General features: G+C 33.6%; 1 protein-coding gene across 1 annotated transcript; it reads right to left on the reverse strand.

Annotated features, from left to right (window-relative positions):
* Window positions 1–1,322: 1,322 nt before the first annotated feature.
* Window positions 1,323–2,276, reverse strand: LOC122126948 (olfactory receptor 4K14-like). Its single transcript, XM_042701495.1, has one exon. It carries the CDS (start codon window positions 2,271–2,273, stop codon window positions 1,323–1,325), a length of 951 nt encoding a protein of 316 aa, XP_042557429.1. The 5' UTR covers window positions 2,274–2,276.
* Between the last annotated feature and the right edge of the window lie 10,719 nt (window positions 2,277–12,995).

Consider the following 12,995-nt stretch of genomic DNA (forward strand, 5'->3'; position numbering starts at 1 on the left):
TGAGTAGATTTCTTGTTGAACAATGTTACTCCTTCCCTTGTTGTTTTCCCACTATCTCTTCCCTTCCCCACCTCCCTCACTTCTCCCCCCACTTGAAGTTGTAGGTATCATTGTTACAATGGGTCATCCTGTGTCCTTGTTTCAATGTTTTGTTATTCCCCTTCCCCTCCCCAAATTAGACAAACAATACATACAAGATGCTGGCTACCAAAATAAAGTACAGTGACAACAAAGGATGACCATATAAGATGGTGCTAAGTGAAATGAACCCGAGATATGGACACAAGAGGTTTTTCTTCGTTGTTGTTTTTAATGTGCTTCATGATTTTTTGTTTCCTTCTATATTTTACCATTCTTATTATATCTTTTTCATTTTCTTTCATTAACAATTGTGTGGGAAGCTTGCTTAAGGACAAAATTATAATATTTTTCCTTTGGACTAATTTAAACAAATTTGGGGAAGTGGAAATATTTTATCAGAACGTTTTCTCAATCTAAGTTCAAATATTTTTATTTTTTAACTTTAATTTTATTGTCAAGATTATTTACAGAGGGGTTACAGTTACATACGTAATGTACTGAGTGCATTTCTTGTCAATGTGTTATTCCGTTCCTCATTTTTCTCCCACTTTGCCCCACCCCAACTTGTAAAGCTCATTTCCAACATATTGTCTTGTGAGTATCACTGCTGCATTGATTCACCCTTTGTCTTTTGTCTCACCATTTTGTAGTTCTCCTTCCCTTCCCTAATTCAGATAATCATATATAAATGTACATTGTATCAAAATCAAATACAGTGAAAACAAGGGATGAAACATAGGGAAAAAACAGAAAAAAATAAAAAAGAAACAACTTTATATAGTACATAAAAAACAACAGCAAAGAAAAACCTCTTGTTTCTATATATTGGAGTTCATTTGTCTTAGCATCATCTTATATGGTCATAAGTACATAGCAATTGAGCTATTGTGATCCTATATTAGGACTATCCTAGACATTTACTAATTATTAAAATGAGGGAAATTATGAAGACTATGTTACTTTGGGTCTGGCTTACCTCACTTAGAATTCTATCAATTTGATTAATATGCTTACAGGCATATGGAGACGAATTGGAAAATATACCCCATAGAAAAGGATCAATAATGTTTATATTTTAGAAAAGTATTTCATGGAATTCTATTATTTTCTACAGAAATATTAAATTATATCATCTATTTTATCCTAAATCTTATTAGCAAAGCCAGTAATAACATGTATATGTAAACACTCCAAATTCTCATCATATATTTCATTGGAAATACATTATCAAATTCACGTATTCATATGAGGTTTAATAAAATGTTAACCTTGGTCTCTATGAAGTAGTTTTGTAATCTCTCCAGAGCACATTTAATCTCTTTATTTCTCAATGTATAAATGGCTGGATTTAGAAGAGGTGTAATAACAGAGTAAAACACAGCAAGAAATTTGTCCACCGAAGTGATACTAAGTGGCCAAACATAAATGAAGATACAAGGCCCAAAGAATAGCACCACTACTGTAAGGTGGGCAGTGCATGTAGAGAAGGCCTTGGATGCACCAGTTTTAGAGCTTTTGTAGACAGTGAGGAGAATGTACGTGTAGGATATCAGCAACAAAATGAAACAGGTCATAGCCAAAACACCACTATCACCATTCATTAACATTCCCAAGTTAGAAGACTCTATGCAGGCTAACTTGATTACCAGTGGGATATCACAGAAGAAGCTATCTATTTCCTTTCCACAAAATGGTAGCTGTACAATCACAATGAGTTGACTCATGGCATGCACAAAACCAATGGCCCAGGCAGTCACCACCAACCTAATGCCATTATGTAGGTTCATCATGGAAAAATAGTGAAGTGGTTTGCAGATGGCTACATAGCGATCATAGGCCATTACCACCAGAAGCACCATCTCTCCTCCTCCAATAAAATGCACAAATAGAATTTGGGACATGCACCCTCCAAATGAAATGGTCTTTTTCTCCCTAAGAAAGTCTGTAATCATTTTAGGAGTGGTGACTGAAGATAGCCACAAATCAATGAAGGACAAGTTGGCCAACAAGAAGTACATGGGAGAATGAAGGTGGGAGTCAGTGAAGATGACAATTATTATTAAAATATTTCCTGACACAATAATCAGATAAAGCATCAGAAATACCATCAAAAGTAAGACTTGGATATTCCATGAATTGCTAAGTCCCAGAAGCACAAATTCTAACACTATAGACTGATTTCTTTCATCCATTTTACTCAGTATATCCAATGACATAACCTAAAAAAAAGGATAGATAAGTTATTGGTATGAGAAAAGGAAGTTCATTTCTAGAATTTAGTATTCACACTAAAACTTGACACATGCATCTGAAATTGGAAGTCATACGAGAAAAGAAATCTGGATTGATAATGTAGTAGTGATTACTTTCAAATGAGAAGCTATGACTGGCCTCTTAAAAACAGAGGATAATGTGAAGCTGTTATACAAATTATTCTTTCTTTTTCTATTTTCACCACCACAGTGCAGTGAGGAAGTGTGAAAAAAATTATTGAAATACTGTTTGCAGGTTAGACATGACCCTCCATTACACTGCAATGGTTGAATAAAATATATTTAAGCCAGAAAATAAAAAGTGATATTGAAATCTACTAAAATTGACTTGATAAAACTACAATTTTCTGTACCTCTTCTATAAGATATAAATGTGATTTTTAGTATATCACTCTAAAACAAGTTTGTGAAACCTTGTAGAAATAAATTACTTAGAAAGTCATATAAAATAACAAGCATAATGATTTGTGAACAAAAGCAAGTACGTGCCTTTTCATTAATTAAAATCTACAACTAAATGAAATCACTTAGTAGGTTAAATGGATTAGATAAAAAGGAAGAATCTGCAGTCTTACAAAACTGGCATTAGTCAAAGTTGAAGACAACTCAAATTCAGACTCATTAACTAAGTGGAAGTTAATTTTACTTCAGTAAAATAGAAAATATTTCCTTCAATTTTACAAATGGATCCTGGGAGACATCTAATTTTTGAAATATTATTATATCCTATATTATTATCTCCTGACCACCAAAGTTATAGGATTTGTCAATTTATTTATCTATAACTTGTTTATTTTTTATATAAATAGTCTAAGAATAAATTGCAATCCTATAAAAGAAGTATATCTCTGACTCTTGATAGTGAACAAGTCTAAACTTCAAGAATGATCAATTATTTATTTTGTTTCTATTTGTCCCTAATTACTTTTTTTTCAAATTTGGCATTGGAAAATTACTTCCTGTTCCTTTTTCCTGTATTCTTTTTAAATTTTTAAAAATTTTGATGGTTAATTGGATATAAATATCTCATGAATTTATATATCTCTTATGAATTTATATCTTGGCAGGACCTATAAAAGGAATAGAACATCTTAGTAAAGTGTCTTTATAATTCTGACCTTGGGGGTCAGAGACAATTTTTCACACATTGTTAATTTTAGTGCTGTAACTGGTGGACATGAAAACTTAGAGAAAAGAGACAAATTGAGTTGCTCTATTAGAAAAAATAAAATAACAACACAATACCTTTCAGATTCACAATCCAGACATAAAAATATAAATGATGTATAATCTCATATAAATATGAAATATAAAGTGTTTAATAGAAGATAAGAAATAATGACAGTAAGGCTGGGGTAAGGATTGGAAAATACTAATCAAAGGATATAAAGTTTCGTTAGGAAGAATTAACATTTTGATATATAGGATATAGTATACAATTAAAATGAACTGTATATATATTTTCCTTTTATTGCCAGCCATAGGGACTGAATTTTGGACTTAGGTGCTGTCCCTCAGCTGTTCAGCTCAAAGCTAGAGCCCTACCACTTGAGCCACCATGCCACTTTCGGTTTTTTCTGCTTATGTGGTGCTGAGGAATGGAACCCAGGGCCTCATGCAAACAAGGCAAGCACTCTACCACTGAGCTAACTTCCCAGCTCCTGAACTGTATATTTTTAAATTACTAAAAAATGCTTATTTCAAATATCTAACCGTTAATCTTGTTAAGTGATGATGTAACCATTCTATATCATACACATTCCATAAAAACACACAATTATTATGCGCCAATGAAAATAAATAGCATGATAAATTTTGATCCCTTGTAGGTGAGATATTTTTCCTTAGAGATTCTTTTTATGAAGAACTTAAGACATTGTGGAATATTCAATGTTGATATTGTATGAGAAGATTCTGGGCCTCAGAGTATGTGAGATATTGTGTGAGATATACATTATTCTGTCTTGCTTTTCATCATATTATGAGAATAAAGCTATATAGGCACTAGTATCACATTGACTTGCGTATATAGGCATATTTCTGTTACTTTGCTACAAGACACTATAACACACAGTGTAACCTCTTGTGTGATAAACTTTTTTTTAATATTTCTCTTATTATTTGGTCCAAGATAAATGATAGAACTGTGAAAGAACTGTGATTGCTCTATCAAAACAGAAAAGAATCACTGACCCAGACAATATGGTGTTATGTGCATTCTTGTTATTGAGACTATAGAAACTCCAAAAAAAATAGAATACAAGGAGAAAACCAATAAAATCATTTATGAAAATATAAAAAGCTAAGCTTAAGGTTATGAGTTAAATGCATACATGGAAAATAAATTGTTTTAATATCTATTAACAAAAATAATCATGAAAGGAAACCATATAGAACATAAAATGACTTACTAAATAAGAGTTTTCCCTAAGACCATATTAACGTTTGGTCTTCTGAAGTGTGTTGAAATGATATCCAGATTGGATGGAGACAGTATTTGTGAATGAATTTATCTCAGACTGACACATATTTAACACCTGAAATGGTCCCCTGGGTGAGAGATTCTTATTCTCTGGACAGAAAAAATATCCCCTAGGAACTTTTCAAAATTAGGTTTGCTATCAACTTTTGCATATATTTCAAACAGAAAACAAAACAAAAGGAACATCATACAAATCAGTAAGCGTTAAAATGTAGTGAAATTAAAGTAAAATATTTCCTTTTTTAAATATTCATTTCTTTAATGACTAATAATATCTTTTAACACACATATTTGCATCTGTACACTTCAGTGAAATTTCTGCTCTGAGCTAGTGCCCATTTTTTTTTTAATTTTAATTTTTTGTGAACATACTGTACAGAGGGGTTACAATTACATGGGCAAGATAATGAGTACATTTCTTATCAAGCATTGCAGCCTCCTCCTTTGTTTATCCTTCACATCCCTTCCCAGCCTCCCCTCCATCCCCCCACCCAATCCTCCCCCCCATCCCCCCCGCACCAAAGTTGTAAAGTTCGTTTTCGACATGACAACTTGTACTCGTTTAAGGATAAAGGTGGACCTGTTGCAACAATGAGACGTAAAGTAAAATATTTCCTTATAAATAATAAAAAGAGTTCCCTACAAAAATTTTCTATCATTATCATAGTTAGTGATGATATGACGAATGAAGGTTTAAGTTCTAGTTGCAGAAGTAATCTTCTACAATATGATATATAACAATTCACCAAATGCTGAGAGGTGTGACACTCTATGCATTACTACATTTTCTCTAAAGCAGGTACTCTTTATCATTTCATTGATTTGTTTTAGTATTATCTTTGATTACTAGCTATGTTGATAATTGTGTCTTTGATGTCAAATTGTCAAGGTGTTTCTAGATCTTTAAATAAATCAAGAATGCACATTATCTTAAATCATATTTATGTTAATTCTGAGCTTTTAAAAACTGTCATTTTGGCTCAGTTGACACATAATAACATATATGTTCTGAAAGTGTACCATTTAAGGAATTTTGACATACTATAAAACCATAGTGAAGTTAGTGAAATATGCCTTAGTCCTCAAAGTTCAGATGAGACATCTCATCTATTAACTATTTATTAACATGAGGCATCTCACCTATTAACTATGCCTAATTTCCAATTTCTCCTCCACACAAAAATTAATATCTGTTCTATAATAATTCATAATTTGCATTTTTAACTTATATAAATAAAATCAGGTAATACGTAGATATTAATTCTATGTTTATTATGATATTTATTAAATTATTGCATATATTAATATTGCTTCTTTTTGTTATTGAGTAGTATTTAATTGTATTTGTCAACATTTCTTTATTGCTCCATCTGGTGAGACTAATTTTTTCAAGCCGGGCGCCCATGGCTCAGACCTGTAATCCTAGCTACTCAGGAGGTTGAGATCTGAGGATGACAGTTCAAAGGCAGCTGGAGCAAGAAAGTCTGTGAGATTCTTATCTCATAGTAACCACCAGAAAACCGGAAGTAGATCTATGGCTCAAGTGATAGAGCACTCACCTTGACCTGAAGAGTTCAGGGGCAATGCACAGGCCCAGAGTTCAAGCCCCATGAACAACAAAAAAAAAGGAAAAAAAAGATTACATACCTACAAATAATAGTGCTGTTAATATATGTGTATGTATGTATATATTTATGTTTATGCATATATATGTATTTATTTATAGTTCAAATTTATTGAAATGTGTTTGAAGATAAAATTATAGTTTCACTTGGAGAATATTTTTCTATAAACCATTGACAATTAATTTCTACCAAAATTTCTTCTATTTTTCCTGTGCAAGTTTTCTTTTACATTTTTCATTCCCTATAATTAAAGATATAAGTAATTATAATTTTAGATTATCATAATTGATCCTTTTTTAGGCAGTACTGATGCTTAAACTCAGTAGCTCATATTTGCTAGGCCAGTGCTCTACAATTATGTGCCATACTTCCAGAACTTTTGGCTTTGGTTATTTTTGAGATTGTGTCCAGGGTACTGTGTACTGTGATCCTCTTATTAATTATGTTTCCTGCCTAAACTGGATGACTTGTGTATACCACAAATTCCATATTTTTGTTGAGCTTTTAATGTGGGTTTTTATGAAACATGAACCTCCTGTTCTTGAGGTCTTTTAGTTCCAGAATTATAAGCATGAGTTGCAACACTTGCTCATAATTTTCAAAATGCCTGACCATCTCTATTTCTTAAAGCATTCTTCATTCTAAAATGTATTTTTTTCTCTTAATAAAAATCTCAAGTGTATTCTTTTGCTTTGCATTAGTATTATTCTTTTTTTCTTAACCTTTTTTATTGTGAAAATACTGCACAGAGGGGTTACAATTACATGAGCAAGGTAATGAGTACATTTCTTATCAATCATTGTTGCCTCTTCCTTTGTTTCCCCTTCCCATCCCTTCCCATCTTCCCCCACCCCACGCCAAAGTTTTAAATTCATTTTGCGACATAATGTCTTGTACATCTCATTGTTGCAATAGATCCTGTCTATGTATATTCTACTGTTTAAGAGCAACTTTAGCTTTATAGCAAACCTGAAATGAAATTCTGAAGTTTTCTTAAGCTTGCTCCAGAGGGCCATCAAGATGTCCTTTTATGTATCTCTGTGTTACGTAGTTTTATTAACCTTTTCAATAAACTTTATGCTTTAATGAAAAAATTATGTCAGGGAAAATATTTTAGATACAGCAGGACCAAAGTCAAAGAGACTGAACGGTTGATTTGTCTTTGGTTATTACTGATATGATCAGTTAGGATATGAGATCAGAGAAACACATTGTTATAACATTATAAAACATTTTATGTATTATTTTCTCATTTATATATAACAAATATATCACTTTCCATATGTACCCTGCTAGAATAACCTGATAATTTAAATGAGAGGATTATAAAGTGCTATATAAATGAGTTAGACAAATGTTGATTATAATACATCAATCCTAGAATGAGTAGGTAATACACTGCTGAACAATGTTCCATACATATACAATATATGTGTGAGTTAAAAGCTTCATGAATCTGGCAAAGCTGGGGTTGGGAGTGGAGAAGGTGAAACACAGAACTGTGAAAACAGAATGCAGAGGCTGTTCAGCCTCTGGACTGACTGGGCCACTTATATGGGTGAGCCTCCAAATAACAGAGCCTTTTTAATTTAGTGAATAGGGGCATGTTTGAGAGATTTTTTTAAATGAAAAGTATAAATTTTGTACTTAGGCTCACTTTTTATAAGGAATGTCCACATATAAAACTATCATTTAGTTATGTCAATACATTTCCAATCTTCTATTCCCTTGATATATTTGTCAAATTATTCCTCAATACGATAATGCAGACATATAGTGATTACTGTATCTCTATGACCATTCTCATTTTTATTGCTTATATGTCTCTAGAGTTTCTATCTTTTCTCATGATTTTTTTCCTTTTTGCTTGCCTATTTGACACGAATTTTGAAGTTTGTTATCTTCTATTTGTTGTTTTATAGTATGTTTAATGGTCACTATAGATATTCTCACTGAGATCTTGATTAGTTCAATTATAGGCTCTTGACTTGAATTTTGCATACAGTTCTACAAAATGCATCTTCCTCCACTGGACCTTTGGAACCTCTTTTCTGCCATATTAATCTGGGAAAGATTCTATAACAGGTACAAAAGCCAAAATATTTAATGAGGCACCACTTGAAATATGTTTCCTTGAATCCATTCAAAATTAGAAACTCTATGTACCAGTGTTGGTACTGACAGTGTTAATGAGAAGTGTGTGTATCTGTTGACTATCTGGTCTACCCCTAAGATCTTTCGAAATCAGGTGGGAGAAAAAGAATGGAGTCCTAATTAAATATCATAAATTCCCACTGCTTGTACTGAGCTATAATAGAATTGTTTTTGGTTTTTTTTGTTTGTTTGTTTTTTTTATTGTGAAAATACTGAACAGAGGGGTTACAATTACATGGGAAAGATAATGAGTATATTTCTTATCAAGCATTGTAGCCTCCTCCTTTGTTTCCCCTTCCCATCCCTTCCCATCCTCCCCATCCCCCCCTACCCAACCTACCCAATCCCCTCCCCCAGCACCAAAGTTATAAAGTTTGTTTCCAACATAACGACTTGTACATCTCATTGTTGCAATGGGTTCACCTGTATCCCTATTTAAGCAATTTGTTTTTTTCCTTCCCCTCCACAAATTATACAATCATCAAATACAGTGAAAGCAGGGGTTATACCGTGGGGAAGGGACATACAAAGCAACAAAGAAATCATCTTATAAGTGTGCTAGAAACAATCACATGAAAGAAAAAAAAACATTTGAATACATACCTTGGGTTCATTTCCCTAACATCAACTTATCTAAACTTTTCTGCTTAACTCAGACATATACTAGTTATTGCAAATAAGGGAAACCATGGGACCTATGTTTCTTTGGACCTGCCTGAATTCAATTTTTTCCAAGTCTTTCCATTTCCTAACAAATGGGGCAATGTCATTCTTTCTGATGGAGGCATAGAATTCCATTGTGTATATATACCACATTTTCTTGATCCATTCATCTACTGAGGGGCATCTGGGGTGGTTCCATATCTTAGCTATAGTAAATAATCCTGCAATAAACATAGTCGTGCTGGAAGCTTTAGTGTGGTCTTGTTTGTGAACATTTGGGTAAATGCCCAAAAGTGGGATTGCTGGGTCATAGGGGGGCTCTATGTGGAGTCTTTTGAGGAACCTCCATACTGTTTTCCAAAGTGGTAGAACAAGTTTATACTCCCACCACCAATGCAGTAAGGTTCCCTTCTGTCCACATCCCCTCCAGAATCTGTTGTTATTAGAGTTCTTGATTTTAGCCATTCTAACTGGGGTGAGGTAGAATCTCAATGTTGTTTTGGTTTGCATTTCTTTTATGGCTAGGGAGTTTGAGCATTTCTACATGTGTCTATTGGCCATCCTTCTCTCATCTTTGGAAAACAGTATGGAGGTTCCTCAAAAGACTCCACATAGAGCCCCCCTATCACCCAGCAATCCCACTGTTGGGCATCTACCCAAATGTTCACAAACAAGACCACACTAAAGCTTCCAGCATGACTATGTTTATTGCAGCATTATTTACTATAGCTAAGATATGGAACCACCCCTGATGCCCCTCAGTAGATGAATGGATCAAGAAAATGTGGTGTATATACACAGCGGAATTCTATGCCTCCATCAGAATGACATTGCCCCATTTGTTAGGAAATGGAAAGACTTGGAAAAAATTAAATTAAATGATATTCCTGTATTAACCTTTGGTTTGCCTCCTCTCTCTCCCTATCACGCTCATACAGATTCCTTTGTAGGTTTTCAATCTTTTAATTTACCATGTTTACCAGCAGTGTTTGTAGAGCTATTTGGGAACTCTCCTCTGGATTATTCATTATATGTTCTGACCCCTGAACAGATTTTGAGAGATACCCAGTTGAGATACCCAGACTTACCATTTTTCTTGTGTTTTTCCGGCTTGTTCTGCCCATTTGGGATGAAAGTAACACCAGTTTTATGCTAGAATATTATGTTAAGGCAAGCATCAAGCAAAGTCTGTAGTTGCACAGTCAAAAGTCTGCAGATACAATCTAGTTCAGCAGATATATCATTCAACATCAAACAACTATGTATTAATGGGCTATGAACCATAAAGAAGAATTTGGCAAACCAAAAATTATTAGATTTAGGGACACAAGTGGGTAAAAATAGGAATAGAGGGATATGGAAAGGCAGAGGGAAAGTTAACTTAACTAAGTCCTAATCTCAAAGTTGGAAATTGGTTGGATAGAATGAAAGTAGAGAGAGAGAAAAAGAAGAAGAAAGAGAAAGAAAAAAAGACAAGAAAATATAGAAAAGCAGAACTTAAAAATTAAAAACTGCAACACTTAAAAATTATGCAAATAACAACGAACTATTCAGAGAAGAACTTGGATAGAATGAGAGAAGGGGAGGGATAGAAAGGAGATGTGAAAAACTTAAAAATAAAAATGCTTAAAATATTATATAGGTAAAAAGAGGTAATACTGTTCTTAAGGAATTTAAGTGTAAGATGTTTTCAATTGAGTAATAAATTTCTGGATTAAGTGTGTACACATATATCTGAGGATGAGCAGAACAGCAATTAAGTCACGCAAAGAAGAACAAAAGAGAAGAAAAGGTGAAAAGAATGAGAAAATAAAAAAAGATCAAAATTTCAGTAGAGCTAAACAAAAAAAAAATTTTTAAAGAAAAATGAGAAAGAAACACACACATACACACACACACATATACCCCTAAAATAAAAATTAATAGCGAAAGAAAAAGAAGTTAATAGAAAACAATTTTTTTTTAAAGTTAAAAATTAAAAAAACTTAGAGAAAAAATTTTTTATAAAAGGTACAAAAAAAAGAGTTCTTTGATTTTTTGGGGGGTGGGGTATGTGAAGATCCTGTATCTCCCTTGTGTCTGTAACCAGTCTCTTGTTGGAGTCTCTTGGTGTGATTTTCTGGCTTAGTACTGTTCACTGGAACACTAAACCTGCTTTCTATGCGAGAGCTTGTTTAGCCTCCTGCTTGTTCTCTGCCATCTTCCAGGAACTCCTAGTATGTGTTTCTCAACATATGCCATCTGATCTTTTCTACAAACTTTCATGCATTTCTTCTTTTTGTTTTGTTCTAAAAGTTTTGTCAGTTTCATGGCTCTTTTTAAAAGAAAATTATTTTACAACACAGCCACACTGAAAATTTCACATCTAGTTTATAACTTAGAGTAGCCTAATTTGTTTGTCTATTACACTTTATCCGTTTTTTTTTTTTTTTGTCAAAGCTTGCAATGTCCAATTAATTTCCTGTAGACATTTGGAAGGAGCTGATGTAAAACAGCATAATTGTTTCTTTAAAAAATATCTTCTCAGCAGGTCCTGGTTGCTCACACCTACAATCCTTGCTACTCAGAAAACTGAGATCTGAGGATCCATGTTCAAAGCCAACCAAGGCAGAAAAGCACATCATTCTTCATATCCAATCAACTACCAGAAAACAGGAAGCTGTGGTTCAAATGATAGAGCACTAGCCTTGATAAAAGACATCTTGGTATTCTTGGTATTAATCTCATTTACAGATTCTTGTTAGTAACAGGGTGGAGGTGAGGTACAGAGAGAAAACTTGAGTTGTTTAGCACCAAGAATGTATCAGAATGCCTATTTTTTATTCTATTACTCTTAGTTGGATACTTAGGTAAGGCACATATCTAGTTGGATCAAAAATTATTGTTCTATGGAGGCTTAGCAACTTAGAAAATTAAGCAGTCTTTCCTTAGGGCTTTAACCCATTTATTAATTGGGGTGCTGTTGCTTTGAGGATTTGGGGGGGGGTTAACTTTTTGAGCTTTAAGTATCTTCTTTATATGAGGCCCTTGTCTGATGCATAGCTGGGAAAGATCTTCTCCTGTCCTATGGCCTTTCTACTTATCTTGATATCTATGGCTTTTGCCTTGCAGAAACTCTTTGGTTCGATGCAATCCTACTTACCAGTCTTTGACTTGTTGTGCTCCTGGATCTCTACTTAGGAAGTTTTGACCTGTATCAAGGAACCCTAGTATTTCCCCTATCCTTTCTTATAATAGTTTCAGGGCATCTGGTCTTATATTGAGGCCTTTTATGCATTTGGAATTGAGTCCTGAGCAGAGTTAACATGAACATCTCTGGCCATAAAAGAAGTGAAAATCAAAACAACATTGAGATTTTTCCTCACCCCAGTTAGAATGGCCATTATCAAGAAAAGCAATAGTCACAGATGCTGGAGACAATGTGGCCAAATGGGAATGTCACTACACTATTGGTGGAAATGTAAATTTGTTCAATCACTCTGGAAAGCAGTGTGGAGTTTCCTCAAAAGAATACACATAGAGCTTCCTTATATCCTCAAATCCCACAGGACTGATCCCACAATACTGATAAAATCAAGCACAAGTTTAAGACTTGACACTTACTACTAATTAACATTTTAAATCAACCAGGTTTGATGACACATCCTAGCTAATTTGAAGAAGAAGCAGGAGTATTGAGTTCAAGAGTTTTGAGTTCAAGTCCAGGGAAAGATAGTG

Source organism: Dipodomys spectabilis, unplaced genomic scaffold, assembly GCF_019054845.1.
Source record: "Dipodomys spectabilis isolate Male_0828 unplaced genomic scaffold, ASM1905484v1 ptg000294l, whole genome shotgun sequence".
NCBI lineage: Eukaryota > Metazoa > Chordata > Mammalia > Rodentia > Heteromyidae > Dipodomys > Dipodomys spectabilis.

What these genes read in the sequence shown, in the direction of transcription:
- LOC122126948 (XM_042701495.1), bottom strand. Translation starts at nt 2,273, where the DNA reads ATGGATGAAAGAAATCAGTCTATAGTGTTAGAATTTGTGCTTCTGGGA.